Raw genomic sequence first — 22,630 nt, forward strand, 5'->3', positions numbered from 1 at the left:
CCTCAATCGCTTGTGTACTAACCTGTGCCCTGACCACCACGGTTGCAAGCGGCGAGACTGCTGACTCATATTATCTTCTAGGAAGTATGCGCTAGCATGATCTTTGTGATTTATCGCCACACGTAGATCGGCTACTAGTAGGAAGTTCGATTTGCTGCATTGTAGTCTGGGGTCTCATGGGCTTAATGTCAGTAGTTGATCTGTATGAAGTACACGCTCACAAGAGACAGCTACTGCAAGGCATCCGGTACCTGGCCAGCCTACACAAGTTGTACGCGCCTCTGAGCAGCCGAGTGCATATGAGGGTCCGGGGGAGAACCTGTCAAGAGAGTTGTGAATTCGCATCGCACCATCGTATAGGGAACGAGAAATACGACGCTTGTAGATGTCTGGTGAACGAATCAATATATCTGCGCTATGAACAACAGCCTTCTGTGGGATGCCAGTCGCATAACTTCTCATTGATCAAAAGATCCTGTTACTCAAGTTAAAAATGAACCAGTGGTGTCCCTCATACCTTCCTTCCCGGCCTCCCTGCTGTATGGGGCCCGTGCCTCTTCTTTCAGAACTGAAATTGTCGCAAGACCATCTTCACCAAGTTCTCTAGCAGCTCAAAAACCTCGAGCGGGACTCGGGCGACGACGGAAAAAACTTTCCTGGACATTAAAATAAATCAGCTGACGCCTCCATCAAGCACGGGATCAGGGTGTGCACCAATGAAATATAATTGAATGTAATCCACGAACTTCTTGGCATTGATACATCGAATTTAGCGAGCCAATAAGTTCCGGAGAGGGGAAAAAAACATACTAATAGAATACGTCAAAAAAAACTTTATCGGTGGGTGGACGAGTTTGATGTAAATAGGCTTGAGTGATAGGAATAGCTGTCACCTAGTTGATTGAAATATCATTGCTTCCTCACAGTTTCATGTATATTAAGATATAATGAATCGTACCTAGCGGAGATCAAGTTGCTGGACGGTTGTGTCGTTTTCAATATTAACGTCGTGTTCTTCGCAAAAGCGCTAAATGTGAGGCCTAGATCGTGCATATGTTCAAGGTTCAAATTTCAAACCTATGCAGGAAGAGAATAAGATGGGAACGGGTCGTGGGGGAGGATGATAATGACCTGTTTTTGGCGGCCTTCGACTGTGCAATGCTATGCATCATTCTGAATTTCTGATGAACTTTCATTCTGTACACCTCCTGGATGTGAAAGCCAGGGATAACGTTCACTCTGGGGTTATTCCATCCCCGGGTTCGAGCGGAGTTCCAATATCAATGCGCCTCCGCCCGCCAAGTACTGCTCCCGCCCACCACTGCTCCCGCCCGCTCCTGCAAAAATCTTTGTATTATGTGATTTCCTCTGTTTTTTTTTTGGACTCGATGTCTGTAACGACATTCAGTGGACAACCTATTGGTCCGCCGCACCCTCATGCATCCTCGAGCGCTTCCTTTCGTGTGCTCTCGTAACGTCTTACATGAGTCTGTGCCTGCCGCCATCCTTGTGCCATCGGCGATCAGTACATTTCCAAGACGTTTTCCGCTGCATGCACTTACGCAGTTTGGATTTGGATCAGTTGTGTGCACGATGACGGGATCGTAAAAGGTGGTTGTGCATATTTTCAGTCCACGGAACAAACTTCCGGTGTCTTCACTGGCAAGAATCGAGACTTCGTAGCTATAGTACATGGAGGACAATATAGACAACCACCAATGCTATCACGAACTCGATGAACGTCGACATGGAACTATCGACTAACACGCGTTTCACTGCATTCTCGGTCACGCAAGCCCAACTTTCACTTGGGCAAGCTCCCAGATCACCCATCGATTGGTCACTTATCTGGTTCTATCCTATATTCCTTCAGTTTCAATTGCGCTTAGTGAGTCGCATGCGACATACCGTTCCTCTAGCACCTCCCCCCCTACTGAAGCTTTGAGAGGACTGTATTTAGTTAGCCAAATGACACGCTCTTTGGTAGAAGTTCCGACTTACCGAACCTGGCCCAGACAACCTGCCCGTTCTGCTTGCATCGGGCGGCGTATTGATGATAGTGAGTGAGTTTGATTGCCCCTGCGACTGCGCGCTCTGGCCGCTAGTGCCTCCCGAGGGCACCTGATTATATGCGCCACGTCGTGATCCGGCAGTAGCATTTGCGTCAAGATTGAAGATATCTTTCAATATCTGTTCCAGGTCCTCGTCACTTGCATCAGCAGGAGTTAGGCTGTGACCCTCTCTTGGCCTTGCACTCTTCATCGCACGCTCGCGAGCCTGATGTATACCGAGGACAGTGAGTAACCCGACCTTCTCACCCTCCTCGATCGACATCTGACCCTCCCGCGTGCAAAGGTGCATGTATTCTGGCAAAAGTAGCGATTTATCGATCTCGTACTTGTTAAAAATGGCGATCTTTTCCACGGGGTCAATTTCGAGATTCTGGAGTTGTTCGATAGCCAGCTCCCTCATCTCTAGAAATTGCCACCTCGTGGAGAGATCGAGTATCACGAGCCAGTGGTCTGGCCGTTTATTGTCCAGTCTATACTTCCTGTGACCGGAAGTCAGGGGTAATGTCTCTGAGAGAACTAACTGAGAGCTTACGGACTGTACCAGACCCAGAGGAGTTTCGCAAAATCGGCACTTGTCACTTCCTCAAGCCGAAACGCACTGTCATCAGATATTCCACCCTGGGGAGCGTTTGCAAATTCCTGAATGAAAAACTGAGATTCGCGCTCAAAGAAGGACCTATGAACGCAAAAGAAAGTATTTTCTACCTGTGAAAACGTGGCTGTCAGCGCGTGCGGAATACATTCAGGACATCATAGCGTACGATGAAGGTAATGGTGCCGTCTGGAAGATAATAATCTGGATGGTGATCAACGCGCGAAACGCCATTTTGAGAGTCGGTTGCCATGTGGTAGTATGACCTCAGACGATGGGTAGTACGGGGTTGGAATTTGGAAAGGCTGTCAGATATCACATTTATATGTACGAGTTCAGCGCTTCGCCACTTGAATAGGGACTCCGATTGTTCAAGGATGACACGTTCAATTGTGGGCGCAGTGGCGCAATCCTAGCATTTAGAAGCCTCAGTCAATAAGCTGAGGTAGGAAGCTGTGGGAAGCCACGGAACTCGAAGTCTCCATCGAGCATGACTCAACGACCATACAGCTTTCTTTCCATATTCAGCACGCACGACGCCTACAAAGCGAACCTTGATAAACCAAAAGATAACGCACATCAGACACAAATTGAACATGTGACCCTAGGATTTCCTAGGATGCACTGCAGTTGTGGGTCCAACTTCCAGGAGTATCCAGAACATTCGATGGTTCTGTAGGTGACGTGGACCGAACTAGAGCAGCTGCCTTCGTGAGATGCGTTGATCGCTCGCGCTATTCCCAGATGGATTTGAGTCAGCATGTCTCGCGTTGCACGAAAAATGTGCGTGATGTGCTTAACCAGTTGTGCAAGGCTTCCTGATCCCATCATGATGCACCCCACCATCGAATAACAATAACAATCCAGTGACGCACCATCGCACCTCCACACTTACGAGGCTGACGAAAGATACAGCGCTATCCTCGACACTCATCAACAATCTGAATGTCAGGTGGAGCCATAGTAATCCAGCTCCTTCAGTGGCTGTCTATCGGCAAAACTTCGAGAACATACCTTCTCGAATCTCAGCAAGATCCACCACTAACATGGTGGTTTTCTCTGAAGCTCGCTTTGGACGTGGTTTCGTTAAGAAAGTCAGAGAGAACATGTGGCAAGAACACTGATTATCGAATCATCTTCTGCTCTCGCCTTCCTAGAGATTAGATAGTAACACCCGGGGCACGACGTTGCTGAGTAACGTCGGAGATACGGCCTTAGCTTCCTGAACAAGGAACCATCGAGTCAGACTTGTTGACATGGGCAAATCCCTGCAAATCCTCAGCCTTTCTCCCAGTAATCGCGGTCCCATCATTCCTTGGAAACTTTTACCCCTTCCCAAGCATCCCGATTCACACGACCGTTTGATGTAACCGCACCGTGCCCCGCACGCACACAATCAGCAGTGAAAACATGCGCAGCTAAAATAACAATGAATGGAGTCGACTGATGGAATTAATATTGTTGTTGTCGATGTGAGAGAATGATTTGTTGCACGCATCAGCCAAACTGACATCGGATCTCCGAGGAAGGACCAGCTGTGAAGCCAAGAGTCAGTTCTACTGGGTCCTGGTGCTCTTGTCTATAATAGACTCTACAAAAATGGGGTGAATACCTGGAGCGCAACCATGCCTGCTACTAAAGAAATGCTCGACGCCCACGCACACACCTAGCCGACGTGGTACGCTCCCATCTACAGTTTGTGTTAAACATGAACCCCTGATAAATTAAGGTTTCAATAATATTAATGACTTTCTTGGAGTCCAGTGGTTATTCCCGTCAAGGAGCTCTCCGTTCTCCTACATCGTAGATCACCATGGCGTATAACCTGGTGATACTCAGCGACCGTACATCAGTCATGTCACCAGAGGATATAGGCTCATGTCAACGTTTGTCCAGATTTCAAAGGGTCAGCAGGCGAACCTACACAAATACTATCATTGGACATCACCTTCACTCCAGACTCTTTCATCGTCCTTGCTAGTGAGTCATTTTCATCATCTGCTACGACGAGTGACACTCCTGCCACTACGACATTCAATCCGTTTCATCGTTAGCAACTCGCGAGTCGAACGAGGCGCAACTCGTATTAGCCGAGTGACCCGAGTCCAAGCAACCATAATGTTCATCTAAAAGGGACCAGCCTGAATGCGTCTTGTGATAGATATAAGATTTTACGCAGCCTTGTTAGAAATCAGCTTGGATTTGGAGGTATACTTCTTGATTGGCAACAGGCAAACATACTCATACCATTCGAGTCCGTGGAGAAAATGTTGGCAAGAGGCGTTCGGCATCTGCCGCACCAAGATTTCAACAGCCGCTACTAGTTCAACAGCGCTAAACACCAAGACCTCGCCGTGATCTACACAACACGTGTGGTCTCACCGGAAACGAGAACATGACAGACCGTTCACAGAGAGATACCAGGTGAGATTCATGTCATGTATTCTTTGTGTGGTACAACTCGTATAGCCAAACGATCAACCTCGCGGCGGCGCTTGCAAGTTGCACTCGCCCGGTCCTCGGGTAGCTACCGATTTAACTTGGATTCAGCTGCTGCAGCTTCGCCAACTGCAGCTCTCATGCTTTGATATCCACCTTCCTCCATGTGCCCACTTCGTGATTCCTGCGCTAGTTTCAATATTGCAGTACTACTGTCACCCCAGTATCCTGTAGCATTGATAATTTATGTTTGGTTCTGCTCTACCCGTTTTGCCTACCTCTGACCTCGCCTGCACTGCACCATGATGATGGTTATCTTGCTCTCACCTGTGCTTGCGCAGACAAATCAAAGTCTAGACTCTTGCTGCACAAGCATCTCAAATTCACCATATGTCACATGACACTGTGAGCAGCCGGACCGCGTCATGTGGTGGAGTGACATCTTCTCATCTTCTCCTAACCATCATCAGTACACATCTCACAATGTCTTCTCTCAACGGTTGGCACAAAGGTGAACGCTCTATTCAGCAAAAACTCGGATTTCGTGGAGCCGTATCCCAGGCTTGGACCCAAATCGAAGGAGAAATACCAGAGCAGCACCGAAATTTCTACTCCACGTGTCTCCCATTTATTCCTGTCACCACTCTTGATTCTATGGGTCGTCCTTGGTCTTCAATACTCGCAGGTCCAAATGGAGAGGTTGGGTGGGCATCTAGCGAGATGTATGACCAATTATCTATGCGGGCGGAGGTCTGGGACGGTGATCCGCTCAAGGCGAATGCGGACTATCATGCTCATACTGCGGATGAGTCTTCGAGGAAGATGCTGATTGCTGGTATCGGCGTAGAGTTCTCAAGTAGACGCAGGACCAAGTTCGCAGGGTCGGTCAAGGTTATTGAAGAGCACGAGGGTTTATTGGATATTCGCACGACCGTAAACGAAGCTATTGGGTACGTCCACATTTTTTGAACGTGCTTCTAGTGTTATGCTGACTGTCCGCAGGAATTGCCCGAAATACATCACGATCCGCGATCTCGTTCCATTTCCAAATACGACACCTCGAGTCACCCATCAAGAAATGAACCTCCTCTCGACTGGCCGCCTTCCCTCAGATCTCATCTCATTCATCTTGTCATCCGACACTGTATTCCTAGGTTCATCATACTCGGCCTCTAAGGAAGATGCACCGAGGTTTCCATCTCACCTCGGCATGAATCATCGTGGCGGGAGACCCGGGTTTGTTCGTGTGCGCAATGATGAGCGTACTCTTGTCTTGCCCGATTACTCAGGTAAGCACTGTTATGTCCGCATACTTCATCGATTACAAATGCCCTATCAATGCACAGGCAACCGATTAATGACATCCCTCGGAAATATAGAAGCCACAGCTCTTGCTTCTTTGACATTCCCATCATTCACCGACGGATCACTCTTATATGTTACCGGAATCGCCCATAACCTTGTTGGCGCTCCCGCTCAAGCAATCATGCCTTCACATAATGCTCTCACCACGATTGAAATAACGGGTTATATTTGTATCGAGAACGCATTGCCTGTTCGTCAACGCGAAGGGACAGAGCCGCAAAGGAGTATGTATGCGCCCCCTGTGAAGCTGCTCAAAGAAGAACAAGCTTCATCAACATACTTCAGCACCGAAGACACCATACACGCCGCGCTCTCCCGCGTTGAGTTTCATTCTTCCGATCTCGCCACATTCACGTTTGAATCACCCCACAAACTTGATATTATTCCAGGCCAAGCTGCTATCCTTGATTTCACCTCTTTTCTCGGTGCGTTGCCATACAGGCACATGGCACCCAAGAACCCGAATTTAGTGAACGACGATCGTATCAGGACGTGGACCATTTCGTGGTGCAGCTCGTGGACTTCGGTTGAGGACAGGGTAGGCACGACGTTCTCCTTGACAATGCGCCTGAAGCCTGGTGGTGCCGTTACCGGGGCACTGTTTAGCATTGCCAACAAACTCTCAGCGGTTCGCCCTGAGTTCCTTGAGGACTCACGTCCTCTCGGTCTGGGCGTTACAGTGGTCGGGATAGTGGGGGACTTCGTCCTTGAGCCCCCAGACCCTCACGATGGCGCTAAAATTGCGGCTAGACGTGAGGAAGAACAAACGTCGATTCAAAACAACGCTCCAAGGAAGCTCCTTTGGGTAGCCGGCGGGATTGGAATAACACCTTTCCTCGCTATGCTCTCTGGCGTTCCGTCCTCGTGCTCCAAGTATGAAATCACCCTTGTGTTATCCACGCGCGAGCCAGATGTGATGCTCCTCCTTCTTTCCAATGCCATAAAAGTCGCTCCCCACAAAGCTAAACTAATCATTCACATCTTCTCGCACACTGAACAATTCGAGAGCTCCTTGCCTGCTTCGGTATCGCTTCATCGTCATTCTGGACGGATCACTTCCCAGTTCATTTCTGACTTCAAAGTTGAATGTGTGTATGTTTGCGGTCCGGAAGCATTCGAGCGAGAGGTTATCCAGGGTATGGTTGGGACGGTGAGAAGGGAAGGGTTTGATTACTGATGTATTTTAAGACGCAATATCTCTTGACTTTCTTTTACGATGCAGGGAAGATGTCTTCAACGCACGGTCATAGATGTGTCTGATCTGCGCAACCACATGACTCGATCGCTGGGCCACGCCGCATCAGAGGCCAAGGTCGATCGATCGGATTATGGTCTACGATCCCGTTCGAATTACAGCGCACTCGAGTGCTGGAACATTCCAAGGTATGCTGCCGTCCGACGTCATGCTGTTTGGAGGGGCAAAGATCCTCTCTCGTCAAGCTGCTGGGTATGGATTTCGACACGACTACTTTGACGTTAATTAATGAAAGCGGTTCGAAAAGGTCAGTAGCTCATTTTGACGATAACATTTCCAGTATGACGTGCCATCTTCTGGATAAGTCCAAGTCCCAGGTTCTGGTTGACGTTGAAACGTTAATTCAGTCGAGGTGTCTGCCACGAGTGGTCAATCTCATAGTACGCATGCATCAGGTGCCACTGAATTAATATCTCGGGTCCTTTGAAGTTACTGAAATCAGGCATAATGTTTTCGGGCCATTGGCCACCAACTCCCGTGATGTTGATGTGATATATTCTCCAGAGGTACAGGCAACGTGTGACGATAAACTGTAAAACGACAAGTTCGCACCCGAGTACAGGCGGGAGCCTCATGAGCTGCGTGCATCAAGCATGGTTAGCGGTTTGTGACTGATTTGCTGGCTGGTCGGCAATGATGGCACTTTCATGGTGACTGTGGTACATGTATCTTGGAACACTTGTATCGGCAATAACAAAGCTTGCAGTCCATGTCTGTACATCTACGCATAGCTAGATTAGGCCGTGTATTAGATCTTACCGCTCAAATAGATAATGACTTGGTGATGCGGTCAGGTCCCTTGATGGATTTGGATAATAACGTAAGCGATGTTAATCACTGTGGTTTCACTAAAAACTTAACTTGAGCTTGAACGTACCACCGTGACGTTGTTCCTCATCGTTCTCCGAGACTTATATAGAAACGCTCATCGACAAAGGGTGACTGCGAATGTTATCCTAAAGACAAGTGCTGGAATGAAACCTGACACAATGCCTTTGGGCGTGCCTGGAGCGCTGTTCGGAAGAGGTGGGCCCCGGCCCCCTACTTCCCTATTCATCATGATGCGCGAAGGGTCTTAGCGCTGAGCCACTCCCCACGTCCAGCAGATAACCTGAAATTACCTTACGGGGCAAAAAAAATAAAAGTGTCGAGACACAATCGAGCCCTCCTAATTCTTTTGCCTTCCCCGCTAACCGAGTGGCTCGTCCCTTATGCTCAGGCCATCGCACACGATTGCTTCGCACTTTTTGCCTTTAAAGGCAGAAACACACCCTGCAGAAAAAAAAATCATACTCAACGTTCGTACCACGCCCACTGGCCCAAAAGAAGCCCATAAAATATGTGGACTTGCTACAACACAAGCGCTATTCATCGACTTCAGGTATTCCTCCCCGCAGATCCTTCACATCCACTTCTTCCCTTTGTCATACTCTATCACAAGATGCCTAAGGTATGCTTCCAGCCTACATCACGCCACACGTCTTGTACTTATGACACTTTATAGACACCCGTTCAATGTCCTGTATGCACCAAATTTATTAGCCGCAAAGAAGATCTCCCAAGACACCTCAAAACTCACGCCGCAAATAAGGAGGATCTGTATGTTCTTTGTCTCATATTTAACTAGATGGTTCCTGAGCTGTTGACTATCTTCGTCAGTATGCACACATGCACACACCCTGGCTGCAAGTACAAGACTCTCCAAAAGTCTAACTTGCAGACCCACCAAAGGACCCACACAAGGAACCGCTCGCAAACGTGTCCTGAGCCTGGATGCCAGTTTTCCAGCACCGATCCAGGCAGCCTGACGCGTCACCGCAAGAAGCTACACAAATACGAGCCCAAGGCACGTCACAACCCCGCTGGCAAAGACGCTCGACGGGCCGCTGCCGCGCCTTACCCTTCCACTCGTCTGGCCACTCCAGAGGTAGATATTCATGCACCGTTTGATCTCAATGACCTAACATTTCCCTGGCTCGCAGGCCTCATTCTCCGTATTGACGGCTCACCCGCTGAGTCAAGCAGCTCAGGGACCCCCCAATTCTCGGGTGGGCTCACCTATTTCCTTCACTACCGACTCTTCCCCCATCTCTTGGCGGGGATCCTCGCCGTTCGTGGTCAGCCCGATTAGCTCCCCATACCCGCCTCGACCTACTTCCAACCACCGATTTTTCCCATCGATCTCTCCACTGTCCACGCGCAGTTCGACCCCTACCAGGCGTCCACTCACGATATCCCTCAGCATCAGCCCGTCTCCGGAGCCAATTACACGTTGTATGGACCAGCGCTCGTTCACAAACGAATTCAATTAAAAGTTTCCTTTTCCTTTTCATCTCATTGTCGTATTATGCACCGTCATCATCATTGTTTTCAGCATTACAAATTTACAAATTTACTTGGAACATGGCATTATAGCATTTGTATTCCACCACACGCATATTATTTAATATGTACATCTATTCGTTCGCATACATGGTGCACGCATCATGTAGTATCACGAATCTCATGACTCTGACTCTGACTATGGAATCTTGAACCTGAACGCGAGTGGTCACGTGCTCCCAAAATCAATACTTAGAGTCATTAGTGGGAAGGTGGCTCATTAACCACAACTGTCACTTGAGCCTGAGATGCACGCTGCCAGCACGTTTCCTTGAGCCACACTACAGCTCTGTCCACACTGTTTTTCTATTTCAATCATCCTTATTTTTTCATTTCTCTGTTCCGTTTAACAATATACTTTCCAGTCAACGACACACACCCTTGGCTATCTACTACATCACAATCTGTATCAATTTCCGTTTAATAACCGTATTTCATGTCCACGATCCACTCCAGCTCGGAAACGACAACCAATTCGCCAACTCCCATCAGTCCTTTCTCAACCTATTCAGTTGCTAGTGACGCAACCTCAGATGGTGAGTCACCGCCATCGCGATCTTCTCTTTTCTATTTTGGTGAAGTACGATCTAATATGATCAACTTTGATTTGCGCACCTCAGAATCACCCGACCTTGGGGCTTTCACCACCGTCTTTAGGGCCCTCAACCACCTTCAACCACTCGTGCCTCCTCGAGGGGGTGCCCACATTCACACCCAACTTGATACACCCAATTCTACCGACACCGGTCCGCTCTCTTCACTTCCGACGGACTCAGAATTCATAGAAGGCTCTACGGTATGGAACCAGAGCATGCTAGCGTCTTATCTCGCATCCTCAAGCTCCTCACACACACGCTCGACTCTCACCAGCATAACCGCGAGCCCGCGCCTTCCGAATCCTGACAACAACTTGGATGACTCCGGAGAGGAGACGGAGGGCGAACTTGAACCTCATATATTCACATTCACGGCACCTAGTCGATCACAGTCTCATAACTCGGATGCGGATCTGAGCCACGATCATTCACTTTCAGATGGCGATATTGATTTAGGAGACCAACCCAATCTTGGTGACCTCGGTGGCGCGTTTTCTTTCCTTGCGGCGGAGCGTGCTAGGCTTGCTGCCCGTGATCGTGGTACAGGCAAAGATAGCTCTACGAGCGATGGCCCGTGGAGAAACGAGGCAGAACCTCGTCGTACACGAAAGCGAAGAAGAAAGCGTGCGAAAGTAATTCACATCATACAGCGAGATCGAGAAAATGTAGAACAGGAGAGCACGAGTCACACCACAGGAACTAGCACAGTACTTGGCGTATCTGGCACAGCTGAGATCATCGCTGTCTCCTCCAACCCAGAGCCCGAACCCGAAACGGAAGAATCCTCGTCTTCTGGAGAAAATGCTGCTGTCACTATTCCTTCCACGCCTGCACACAAGCCATCATTAGATAGGCTACGCCACAGTCGTTCTACCCCATCATTGCATCTATCACAGATACCCACAAATCCTCAAATCCTTAAGTTACGATGCCTTGCCCATAAGCTACGACTCAAGTTCCCGGAGGACTACGACCGCATCACGGCGTTACTCACGCAGGACTTTAGCGGCGCCGATTCCGACTTCTCTGACCCCAGGGGTCCAGCACCGAGACCTAGAGATTCTTTGATTCATGTTTTTATCGACCAGTAAGACTTTTTGTTATTCGATTCCCATTGTGGTACTGACGTATCGTTTCAGCTCGAATATCCTCATTGGCTTCTTAACCTATGCTCGCCGTCACGCCTCACTCTCGGGTCGAAGGCGACGACTATCTCATGCAGCCCTCGCGCTCCTCCTCGAACGTGGACGCCCCATCACGCGGCGTTCCCTAGTCACTTCCTCCCCATTGTATCAGCCAACGGACACAGCCGAACAGCTCGGGTATGAAGTCTGCATTTTTGTGCGCGTGCCAGACAGTGGGAACGGGCAGTACCGTCGTCCACCAAGTGCCAACACCAATGCAGACTCATGGCGCAAAGGACACGTACGAGGCTCATCAGATTCTGACAAAGGCGTAGGTGGAAGCGGAGGCGCAGGATTAACTGCATCTGGGAGCGGCGGTCCCCGTAATGGACGCATCCGCTACCGAGAGCAGGGTGTCGACGAGCTGTTGCAGCTGAAGCTGCATCAGGCGATTGCGGATGCAGACGTGCCGCGCCCGGGTGCGACGATAGTGCTTGCAACGGGTGATGGGAACGTGGGGCAGTTCAGCGACGAGGGCTTCCTTGGTCCTGTGCGAATTGCGCTGAAGAAGGGGTGGCGCGTGGAGCTATATGCATGGGAGGAAGGTTTGAGCCGTGCGTGGAAGAAAGAGTTCGGGGAGGGCACGCCGTGGAAGGATAAGTTTCGGATTATCAAGATGGAAGACTTCGGGGAGGACTTATTGGAAGTTGAATAGGCAAGGAGCGGTGCCGTCAATATTTTGTTGGGATGTATGTTCTTTTATTGTTGTGCATGTTGAGGGTGCTATTTTATGCGGGAGTGGCCTTTATGCTGGCCCGGCGATAGGTTTCTTTTTTTATCTTGGTCTGTACCAGCATCACAAATTTGCATCTCAAGCAGCTAGGAATTACTGTCATCAAAGGTTATGTAGAACGTGAGCTATATTATCGTATATGTAGTGTCCACCATGAATATTACAATGTAGCTCTCTAGAAATTCTGGCCTGTCCGATATTATTCCCTCTCTGCTTCTTGGATCGTCAATTTTTTAATACTCGACATTAGGCTCGTGGCTAGCCTGGCTTGCCAACGTCGAACAGAATGCGGATGAGCATTTGAGATTGCGGGGGGAAATAAACGATAAGGCATGCGCAATACACGAGTTAGGGCTGTCATGATAGCTGGGCGAGAAACAACATTAGGAGATAGGTTGGTAATTTTTGATCAATTTGTGCGCTGTGCACAGTGCTTGCACACGGAACAATTCTGTGTCGACCCAAAGGCGTTCAGGGCACTGTCGAGTTTCATTCCATATACTTGAGGGAGAACGAGGACAGAACGCCTAGAGAGCATAGCGAGGAAAGGTGTATAATCTTCGTTGATCTCTGGGACTGAAGTGGCAGCGTTGGGTCTATGCGTTTCGAACGTTAGAGTGGACACGATCAGAGAAAACAATAAGATTTGAGTGTAACGATGTAACTAGAAATGAAGTGAGTGTAAGAGAATTGTTTTGGGCGAAAACCCGCAGGGGTTTCCGGCCCGAAACGCTGGCCCGACCTGGGTGCAAAAGGGGAGCTGTGAGTCCCGAGTTTTAAGGAGTCATCACCAAAAGTCGAGAAACCAGGTATTGCCTTATTAGGCTGACGGTCACGAGGTTTTCGGGATCATGCGTGATCCCGGGTTATGGGTGCTGAGACGATGACGCCAGGACTCCATCATTATGACGTCGAGTAGTTTGTAGCTTACCATTGTTTCTGCGAATGATAAACAAATGATGATCTGATATCAATATGATCACTGCTTGATAATCTAATGTCATTATGATCACTGCCTGATATTCAGATCTAAGTAAGTCCACTTTGCAAAGTCTTGATATTGCACGTAGCGCGATTAGTATACATTTTGAAATTAATTAAGAACGTTCGGTCAGCGGAAGAAGCTCATATGCATTGAGTCGATCGTATATTCATAGAAGTGCTATCAGTAAGTCAGTAAGTCCCAGCTACAAAGCTCCATATCCCTCTTGCGCGAGAATATCGTCATCAAGCTCCTCTCCCTCGTCAGCCATAATCCGGTCCTCGTCGTCAATTCCGTCCTCACGAACATCGTCTTCAATATTCTCGTTCTCCCCCTCATCACTGGCCAAGCCTCGAACCTCGTCATCATCACTCTCCTCTCCTGATCCGATCTCCGCGTCTTCTTCTTCTTCATCATCAACCGACACTGTGGCGGAATCAGCTGCCTTGTCCGTGGATAAGTCCTCTTCTTTGGGTAAGTATCCGTATTTCTGGGAATGAAGTCTGATCGCAACACATCTTACGCGTTTCAGGGCCTCGAAAGGGGTCGGCCAAGCCTACAAAGCATGAGAAAAGATCTATCAAGTAAGTCGTCATTAATATTCGGCCGCATTGTGTTACTTATAGCGCATATACCCACAGGAAAGCTAATAATGGCACCAATGAAAAGTAAGTTCACGATCACGCGTGTTCATGCCGTGATCTTGGTGCGATCAAGATGCTGATCGATTGATAGGAAAGAACCAGGCACTTATTGGACTGGGAGGGAAGTGTGCATGCACGTCGCACGCTGGATCCCTCGTGGTATCGACATGTTTGTCATACTGAAGGATACTTTTCGCATTGCCAGGTATATGGAAGCAGAAGAGGTGGCCAAGAACTCATCCGAACCCGAGGAAGAAGACAGCAAGAGGGAGCGAAAAGAAGCTCTTAGCGTCTTGTAAGTAGTTTCTGCCGTTTTTTTTTATCCGGTATACTAACTACCTTATGTACAGGTCTAAGGATGCTCAAGAGCATCACCTCAAGATATACCAGAGGATTACATCGTCCGCGCCTTATCTGCGCACTCTCATCCGAGGCCGTCACAACAGAAAGAAGCTGGAGACTGAGTTGAATAGCATTTTATCAGAGGTATGTCTTTTAACTAATCCTATTTTACAATATCTAACACACGAGAAGATGCAGGAAATCATCGGCCAAATTCGGTCTGAGGATGCCAGTCACCTCAAGCCCTTCATCGGGAATTACGCGGCTCCTCAACCTGAGGAAAGGGGACTGGAACCTCCAATTTTCTCGGAGAACAAGAAGTCCCGCACCAGAATGGGTGTGAATCACCCGCAGCTGGCAGGCATGCTGTGTCCGATCAAGCACGCGAGTGCATACCACGATGATCCGAAGAAGTAAGTACTTACTCTATCTTAATTTCAGACGTGTTTGACAAGTCTCTCAGCGTGCAGGAACAACTTCAAAACGGTAACATCAAAATGACCGCAGGCGCCTGGCCTGCATTAGCATACCCTGGGGATCCTCCTGGTGCGGACTTCGATATCAAAGACGTCCAGGAAGGTTTACTCAAGGGACACCTAATCAAACGGGTATGTTTTTTCTTCTTCGTTATTTTTATTTGAACAAAATTGTTTGTAGGTTCTTCGGCATATCTATACTAGTCCCTCATCCGCACTCGTTGAAGACGGAGAGCTGTCTGCTACACGATCAGGCAATGCTAAGTTACACGGTATGTATAAAGTTGAGGCGGAACACATCGCATATGCGTTCGTTCAGGTACGTATTTATTTTTCTAGTACATTAATAACTCACTGGCATTCTAGAGTCGGTTTGGGATCTCATCCCGTGATAAATGGCAAGAGATGGACGGTAAGTACAGCTACCGCGATGCCTACTACCGCACAATCCGAGCAATCCGAGAACCATTCGACGAAGCATGGGCCGAGGACCTCTTGGAATGGTGGAACAAGTAAGTTCTTTTTTTTTTCTACTTGCGATACTAATTCTACCCAGGGCGGTGTTCGGTAACAAACGGGGTGTTCCGTTGTTCGATATCAGCGACGACGAAGACGACGACCTCGCGCTGATGAAGAAGCAATCTGTAAAGCGCGCCGCAGCAGCGCGTGCAAAGGTTTTTTTTATTCTATCCTATAACACCTTGAACTAATTGTTCATCTTCAGTCTACCGCCTCTACCTCTGTCTCTCCCCCCGTTGAAGCAGAGCCTACTGTCGATCACCCAGACATTTCAATCGTACATCCTTCTCTGCCAAGTACTTCTCCGCCTCCCGTTGAAGAAACCGTGGTCCCACAACCGACGTCCATTCCTAGGCCCCGTCCTGTCAAACCAGCTGAGAAATCAACTGGCGACAGCTCATCTTCTGCACCCGCGTTGCCGACTGTGGCCCCTCCGAAGCCTGATGCTGTTGCTCCTGTTTCTAACAAGAGCAAGAAGCGAAAGTCAGACGAGTTGGAGGTTGGCGGCGAGAGCTCCCTGAGCGAAGTCGAGTCTGACGTCCCAGTTGCTCCAAAAGGCGCGAAGAAGCGCCGAAAGAAGGCTACCGCTACCGCACCCAAGAAACGCAAAGGGCGAAAGTGATTCACGTTCTCCGGTATGTGTTCACTCTTTTTCTGTACGTTTACCTGATAGTGCTATATATTCCAGCTCATCCGACCCAGCATCCACTTGTTCACATCCCCCATCACTATATGTTGCTCTTCGTTTGTCCTTGTGCATTTTTCTGCAGTTCGCACATTTGCTCTCATTGCTGTCACACTCGTCCACGATATTCCCAGATTCCCAGATTCACTCTCGTTGCTGTCATACATTCCTCATCACGGAGTTCAATTTTCACCATCGCATTAACCGTAGATAAGTGTATGTAATTGATGTCATGTACTACAAGAATGATACATGCTTATACTACCATACCTCCGCTATAAGTCATTATAAGGTGCCTTAAGTTGCTCAGGCCTGCTCAGTAGTGCGCCATATGTTCAGATATGACACATGACGCATCAGATGATGATCATATGATCTAAAAATCAGTTTCTTGATCTGATCATATATTATGACCTGGGCCTGGTCTGGGCTGATGGGCCATGATGGCTGTGGTGGGGCTGATGACGGATGATAAGATCTTATCACACCTTATCTAGGTTTTGGACTTTTGGTGATGGTGTATCGACGCACACAGCGACAGCAAGTGGTCCCAGGAAGGTAGGAGGTGTACTCACTTTCTTGTATTTAATGAACCGGCGGCATCGTGAGGTGCGTGAAGTGTTCGAGTGCTGGGGAGGCTTGTATATAAGGCGCTATGACAATGGCGTGGTCGCGGAGGTATATGGTGAAGGCGTCGCTCGACCACCTTCCCATTGCCTTGACGACATCGAAGGGGACACCGCGTAGGAGATACTCTAACGTGCCTCCGATGCGTATGCCGTGTCCCTTGAGGTTGGGCAGGTTTGCGGTGGAGGAGATCTGGCTGACTCGTTTGGTTAGTTCCTTCTTCGTCAGCAGACGAAGGCCGTTGGGGTGCTTCCACGCGAAGAGATGCGCTCCTGCGTGTGCTGTGTTGATCCTGAGATGATTATCTAGAGCTGCCTTGGGGTCCGACAATCCTTCTTGGGCGGACCAGTAGGTCTCTTCACCCTGTAGGGGTGAGGACTTGGTGCTTGGCAAGTAGAAGGAGGTGACGGGGAGATGGTTGCGGTCCGTTTTTTGCGTGACGTGCGCGCGAGTTATATGCTTCGTTGAGTCGAAGCTCTTCAACGAAGGGACTGTGAATTCTCCTAGGCGTGCGATAGCATAGAATGAGGTAGTGATGCACGCGAAGATGGCTGCATCTTTGGGATTGTTGAGATCTAAATGTTCGCGAATTCTAATGATAATGTCCGGCGTGAATGGATTGCGTTTGTTCTGTTTGGATGATGGAGGGGCTAGGGCAGCGGCGCCGTCTAAGGTGGCCTTGAGTTCTCTGGAGTTGATTAGCCATGGTTGGCCGTGGAGTAAGTGCCAAGCTTTGAGTCCTGCAGCGTAGTTAGCTAGTGCTGAACCGGAGTACGCTCCAGCACAGCTTGATAGGAAAGCTAGGAGTATGCTGGGGGAGATTGGGCACCTCTTTTCCTCGGGGATCTTGTGAGTGTCACAAAAGACCTGGAACACTAGTAGTCCCGCGCCGTACGTCTCTTTTGTGGAAGGGGCCCACGATGAACCCATTACCTCTAAGATACGATTGAGCTGGTCCTCGGAGATTGAGATGGCGTTTTCGTCGCCCGAGGATGTGGACTTGCGTAGGCTTTCACCTGGGGGAATCCAGAGTCGCATCCTGTCACACGATAGACAGTGTGGACGGAGGGGGGAAGGCATGGGGGTAAGATTGGATTTGTAGCGCTGAGGGATTGTGGTGAGGGGAGGTGTGCTATTGGGGAGTTTAGAATCGAATCGCGAAGGGGCGCTAGTTTGAGGTGTCGTGGATGGTGAAGTTGAGGAGCTCATCTTCTTCTTCGCGGTGAGCTCGTTCACGCTCTGTGCCTTCTGCTCGGAGACGGGCTCTGTTGATGACTTTTGCTGCAGCAGGGGGGTATTTCCCGTGGCGCAGAAGTTCAAGTTCGGCAGGGGTGGGGGGAAGAGTGGCATCGACGATGAAGCGCTGAATGGCGGGGGGAATATCGATGGTAGGGAGTAGAAGTTCGGTGGGAGGATAGATTCCTCGTGATAGACCGTCGGCAGGATTGTGTTCGCTGGGGACGTAAGCAGTCTGGATTGCAAAGTGTCTGGGAATGTGGCAGATGTGTTCGTGTATGCGTCTAAAGATGTTGTTAACTTCGATGCTGCGACTTCTGCCTCTCCACCATCCCTCGACCACTCCGACGTTGTCTCCGTAAACTGTGAGTGCGCTGCCGAATCCTGTGTGAGAAGACAAGGATCGAACGAGAAGTTCAAAACCAACTGCCTCTGCCCAGGCGATGTCCCGTCGACCATTTAGCGTTTGCCAACCTGGGATGAGCCTCCAAGCTCTCCAGCGTTGACCTATTACTATGGCAATCCCTATGGTTGAGCTCGCGTCGGAGAAGGCAAGAGGGTTGGAGTAAGTTAGTGGTGGGAGGATTGGTCTGGTGGCACCGTCGTTTTGTAGGAGTTTGGACCACCATAAGAGATCGATCTCGATTTCCTTGATGGGGCGATGTGGGAGGTAGGGTTTTTTGGAGCATAACGCTAACATGCGTTCTAGGGATGTTAGGTATGCGCGGCCTCGTTTCACTACTTCACACATATGCAGAAGTTTGCCGTACAATTTACGTACATCCTGCAGAACGTGAACGTCGCGACGACGCCATTCATGGATGGCTAGTAAGTATTTGCTTACTTTGGGGGCGCTGAGCGAGACGGTGCGATTCTTTACGTCCCAGAAGAAACCTATGCATACCGTTGACGACGCGAACGGTTGGTCTTTCCCTTTCTCCCAGACTATTCCTAAGTCGCCAGATACCCGGTCGATGTCCTCCATGCAGTAGCCGAAGAGCTTATCGTGGCTAGATCTGGGAGAGACTCCTGATAAGTCTTTTAGCGGCCATGCGCAATCCTCGTTGAATTCCTCGCGTGATCCGTCATCGAAAACGTGGCCTCCGAACCACAATCGGCTCCCAGTTTGTTGCATGCCTTTTATTACTAAGGCTTCGTGCCAGATGCGACGTTGGCGATTATAAAGCGGTAGAAATTCTAGCAGAATGCGGATGAAAAGGTGATCATCCACCCACTTATCTAATGGACCAATGCCTCGGTGCCTAAATATTTCAGCCCCTGCGTCCGCCATGTGACCATAGACCCCTGCTGACGGAGCAGCTCCGAATGCCATACAGGTATCTATGCAGAATTCTGAGTCCGATACTCGCACGATGCCAGCTGGCCATTGAGACGGGTGGAGTGGCAGCGTTCTGTAAGCTTCTGAAACATCTCGTGTCGCAACTTCTGAGCCTTCCGGAAGTCTCGATATTAAAAGGTAGATAATTGCGAATTTACCCCACGTTGTGGGGAAGCGGTTGGAGTCTATGAACGAGTTGATGGACGAATTAGGGTGGGTTTGGGTAGGGGAATGAGGGAAGGAGAAGTTTTGCACTAGTCTGTATTTTCCTGGCTTGCCAGGCTTAGGTAGAATGGACAGCGGCGAAGATTGAAACGGTCCTATGAGGGATTCGAGAACTTCGGCATTAAAGGGACCTATGTATCTATTTTTCTGGATTTCTTTCTGGATGACGGACTTAAACTCGGCGTTATATTCGACAATAGAGTCTCGATTCGGGGGGGTTTGTACATGTGTTATTACTGGGAAATCTAAAATAAATCCTGCGCGAAGACCTTCTGTGATTTTTGCAAAACGAACAAGTGCTTGGGCTTCGAGAAGAGCTCGTTCCCAAGCTTCGACGATGTAGGGGGTAAGCGGCTTATGCCTTCTGTGCGCGAGTGCAGCGCTGGGCTCCATGTTCTGTGGAGCCGCACCCTGAGCACAGGTGTTTATAGCTAGGGTGTGACATGCTACAACTCTCTTCTCGCTGCCAAGCTGTGCACAATTGGCGGCCATCTTTGGCCCACAGGGCTTTCTTGATGCGTTCGGAGAAGACCTCGAAGAGATTGTCCCATGTTCGGGATGCTGAGCATTCGACTGTGCGATGTGGGTTACGCCCGAGGCAAACGGCGCAGCAAGGGAGCGTGGTTGGTGCGTTGTGCGGTTCACGAAAGGAACGAGCCTTTTTCCTCTGTTCTCCAGCATCCACGCTGGGCGATAATGTTCTCTTCTGCCCGCTAAAAGAGCGCGATCCCGAGCTTTGGTTAGCCACGGGGATGGCCTTGAAGGTGTGGGGTAGAGGGGCGTGTGATGGCGTGAGGAAAAGGAGGGGGTGGTAAGGTGCGACATGCGGTGGCCAGCATGACACGTGTTGGTCGGGGGTTTGGGGTTGGTTGCCGAACGAGCGTGTTGTCGAACGGCGGTTTTGGCAAGATATGAAGATGCGCACGATGCGAGTGTGGGTGTGGAGAAAAGGAAACGAGGAAGTGAGTTAGTAATCTGGAGAGGAACTCGTTGGTCGCAGAAATACTGACCTGCTTGAGCGCCGCTAAGGTTTTATCACGATCCAGGTTGAATATTTCTTCTCGTGCTTCCAGGATGAGTTCGTGGTTGAGTTCCGCTATGGACCAGCCATGCGGGCCGCCAGCGGTGATGTGCCACATTCTGCGCTGTTGACTCTGGTAGAGGAGAAGAGCTCGTTGTTTCAATATATCACTGGCGTGACGCCAGCAATGGTTTTGAAGAGCTGTCCAGAAGCTAATGTGCATGTTGATGCGGTCTTCGGGCCACTCTTGTTGCTTCATGGCTACAATTATGTGTGGGGCGGCTTCGTTGAAGTCTTCCCAGGAGAGATTTTCATCCTTGGTGATAATTGTCTTGGAGTCGCGGGTTTCGTCAGCGTTCACCCACCTTTGCTGGCCGTCTTCTCTTGGGAGTAAGATCATGCCTTGAGGTTCCGTTGAGAGGAGGTTTTTCTTGGCTTCGTTCAGACCTCTGTTGGTGAAGTAGTACAATTCGCAGTACTCCCCTGCCTTGAGTTTCCTGACTGCATAACTGGAGGGAATGACGACAGGGATAGTGGGGATTTTGGCGTTCGAGACTGGAACGAACTTGGCTTTGTTCTTTTTGAGCTCTTCTTTGCGTGCTGCAGTCAACTCGTCTTCGAGAACGCACTGGCGTTCTTGGTCTAATTCGGCAGCGCGACAACGAGCATCTTGTGCTTGTCTCTGTTCGTCTTCTTCCTGTTCTGCCCAGGCGTCCTTGGCAGCTTCGTTGTTCAAGGTCCAGATTGTGTCTAATGCTTCTGCTGCTAAGGCATCGTCTGCAATGCCTTTGTCAATGAGGCGAGCTCTGGCATTCGCGTGTTCTCCCGCTGCCAGTTGTAATTGAAAACAAACTAAGACAATTAGCCACAGCGCTTGTGATACAAGTTTGAGAGTAAGTCGAGAATAAGCTTCATCACGTACGTGCGCGAGAGCATGGTCTAGACGTTCACAATGTTTGAGGATGGAACGCATGACACTGGGCTAGCACAGGCGACCGTCATTTTGCAGTACTTCCTAGGTAAGCTTGCAAAGAACCTTGTAGGGATGTTTCCGCGTGAACTCAACTAGCTTCTTCCTTCTTCCTGCTCGTCTCTCTCCCTGGTTTTCCTGCTCGTTTGCTTCCCTCCTCCTGCTCTCGTCCATCGTCCGTGCTTGTCTGAGCCACGTCAGCAGTTGCTGACGTGCACTGGGCGTTTGCGCATGGTGTTGGGAATGGTTTGGTGGACGTGGTGGGCATCGTCGACGCAACACCTCAATATTGCAGTCGAACCCGGTTCGAACGCGAACCGGACCTCCCAAACGCGTTCAGAGGCGTTTGGTCCAGAGTTCGACCAACAGCTGAACCTGAACCTAGCGTTCGGTTCGGCGTTCGGAAATTTTTGCCAAAGAACCGGACCGAACCGGACTTCGGCAGCACTAGCACTGAAGTCGGGTCTTATGGCGTTGTTGGGATTGTCTAACATAGGATTAGAATATATTTTAAATAGTAAGCAGAAAACGAGAGTTGTAGAGTCGCCGTCGTCTACGTTTATCTGTATCTGACGTGGATGAGGACAAAGAGAGTTAAGCGTCACATCACTAATTCACACGTAGACTAAATTCTACGTTAGCCTCGTGCCTCGGCTAACTTAGAATACCCGCCAACCTTGCCTGCAGAGCTGGATATATTGAGCGAGAACTGACTAGGCATATAATCGCCCTCTTCTGCTTTGCAAAATGTTTGGGGTCGTATAGTACTCTGAAACCAGAGGAAGATCCCAGATTCGGTGGTAGCGGGTTGGGTTGAATGGAATATCTGTGGAAGCAGACATGTAGTTGGCATTATAGAGGATACAATATTGAATTGTGGACTGATCGTAGCCCGGAGTCGGTTTGTCGTAGGTCGTTTCGTGTGTTGTACTAACTTGTAGTCAGT

At 49.4% G+C, this 22,630-nt stretch overlaps 9 protein-coding genes across 9 annotated transcripts; 4 read left to right on the forward strand and 5 right to left on the reverse strand.

Moving 5' to 3' along the window:
• Positions 1-1,956: 1,956 nt before the first annotated feature.
• DEU56DRAFT_733487 (uncharacterized protein) lies at positions 1,957-2,917 on the reverse strand (the record flags this gene model as incomplete). Its single annotated transcript, XM_041348337.1, has 3 exons — positions 1,957-2,551; positions 2,605-2,777; positions 2,834-2,917. 3 exons carry the CDS (start codon positions 2,915-2,917, stop codon positions 1,957-1,959), a joined length of 852 nt encoding a protein of 283 aa, XP_041210278.1.
• Positions 2,918-5,484: 2,567 nt separating this feature from the next.
• DEU56DRAFT_792730 (uncharacterized protein) lies at positions 5,485-7,714 on the forward strand. Its single transcript, XM_041352720.1, has 3 exons — positions 5,485-6,053; positions 6,106-6,392; positions 6,450-7,714. Exons 1-3 carry the CDS (start codon positions 5,587-5,589, stop codon positions 7,643-7,645), a joined length of 1,950 nt encoding a protein of 649 aa, XP_041210279.1. The 5' UTR covers positions 5,485-5,586; the 3' UTR covers positions 7,646-7,714.
• Positions 7,715-9,164: 1,450 nt separating this feature from the next.
• On the forward strand, positions 9,165-10,157 carry DEU56DRAFT_939104 (uncharacterized protein; the record flags this gene model as incomplete). Its single annotated transcript, XM_041358862.1, has 3 exons — positions 9,165-9,173; positions 9,228-9,322; positions 9,383-10,157. The coding sequence occupies 3 exons, from the start codon at positions 9,165-9,167 to the stop codon at positions 9,852-9,854; spliced, it is 576 nt and encodes a 191-aa protein (XP_041210280.1). The 3' UTR covers positions 9,855-10,157.
• A 167-nt stretch (positions 10,158-10,324) lies between these two features.
• Positions 10,325-12,825, forward strand: DEU56DRAFT_792736 (uncharacterized protein). The gene is made up of 3 exons (XM_041352721.1): positions 10,325-10,641; positions 10,726-11,788; positions 11,841-12,825. The coding sequence occupies exons 1-3, from the start codon at positions 10,542-10,544 to the stop codon at positions 12,538-12,540; spliced, it is 1,863 nt and encodes a 620-aa protein (XP_041210281.1). The 5' UTR covers positions 10,325-10,541; the 3' UTR covers positions 12,541-12,825.
• A 980-nt stretch (positions 12,826-13,805) lies between these two features.
• On the reverse strand, positions 13,806-14,196 carry DEU56DRAFT_910906 (uncharacterized protein; the record flags this gene model as incomplete). The annotated part of the gene is made up of 2 exons (XM_041357235.1): positions 13,806-14,068; positions 14,124-14,196. The coding sequence occupies 2 exons, from the start codon at positions 14,194-14,196 to the stop codon at positions 13,806-13,808; spliced, it is 336 nt and encodes a 111-aa protein (XP_041210282.1).
• Positions 14,197-14,340: 144 nt separating this feature from the next.
• On the forward strand, positions 14,341-16,203 carry DEU56DRAFT_939107 (uncharacterized protein; the record flags this gene model as incomplete). The annotated part of the gene is made up of 8 exons (XM_041358863.1): positions 14,341-14,539; positions 14,595-14,730; positions 14,785-14,999; positions 15,050-15,194; positions 15,244-15,381; positions 15,429-15,574; positions 15,619-15,736; positions 15,787-16,203. The coding sequence occupies exons 1-8, from the start codon at positions 14,376-14,378 to the stop codon at positions 16,201-16,203; spliced, it is 1,479 nt and encodes a 492-aa protein (XP_041210283.1). The 5' UTR covers positions 14,341-14,375.
• Positions 16,204-16,851: 648 nt separating this feature from the next.
• DEU56DRAFT_733239 (uncharacterized protein) lies at positions 16,852-18,102 on the reverse strand (the record flags this gene model as incomplete). Its single annotated transcript, XM_041348323.1, has 1 exon — positions 16,852-18,102. The coding sequence occupies one exon, from the start codon at positions 18,100-18,102 to the stop codon at positions 16,852-16,854; it is 1,251 nt and encodes a 416-aa protein (XP_041210284.1).
• Positions 18,103-20,048: 1,946 nt separating this feature from the next.
• Positions 20,049-20,303, reverse strand: DEU56DRAFT_733255 (uncharacterized protein; the record flags this gene model as incomplete). Its single annotated transcript, XM_041348324.1, has 1 exon — positions 20,049-20,303. A coding segment is annotated over one exon (255 nt), but the record flags the coding sequence as incomplete, so codon positions are not given.
• Positions 20,304-20,970: 667 nt separating this feature from the next.
• Positions 20,971-22,178, reverse strand: DEU56DRAFT_696274 (uncharacterized protein; the record flags this gene model as incomplete). The annotated part of the gene is made up of 2 exons (XM_041347225.1): positions 20,971-21,542; positions 22,133-22,178. Coding segments are annotated over 2 exons (618 nt in total), but the record flags the coding sequence as incomplete, so codon positions are not given.
• Between the last annotated feature and the right edge of the window lie 452 nt (positions 22,179-22,630).

Source organism: Suillus clintonianus (genome assembly GCF_016758775.1).
Source record: "Suillus clintonianus strain FC179 chromosome Unknown DEU56scaffold_22, whole genome shotgun sequence".
NCBI lineage: Eukaryota > Fungi > Basidiomycota > Agaricomycetes > Boletales > Suillaceae > Suillus > Suillus clintonianus.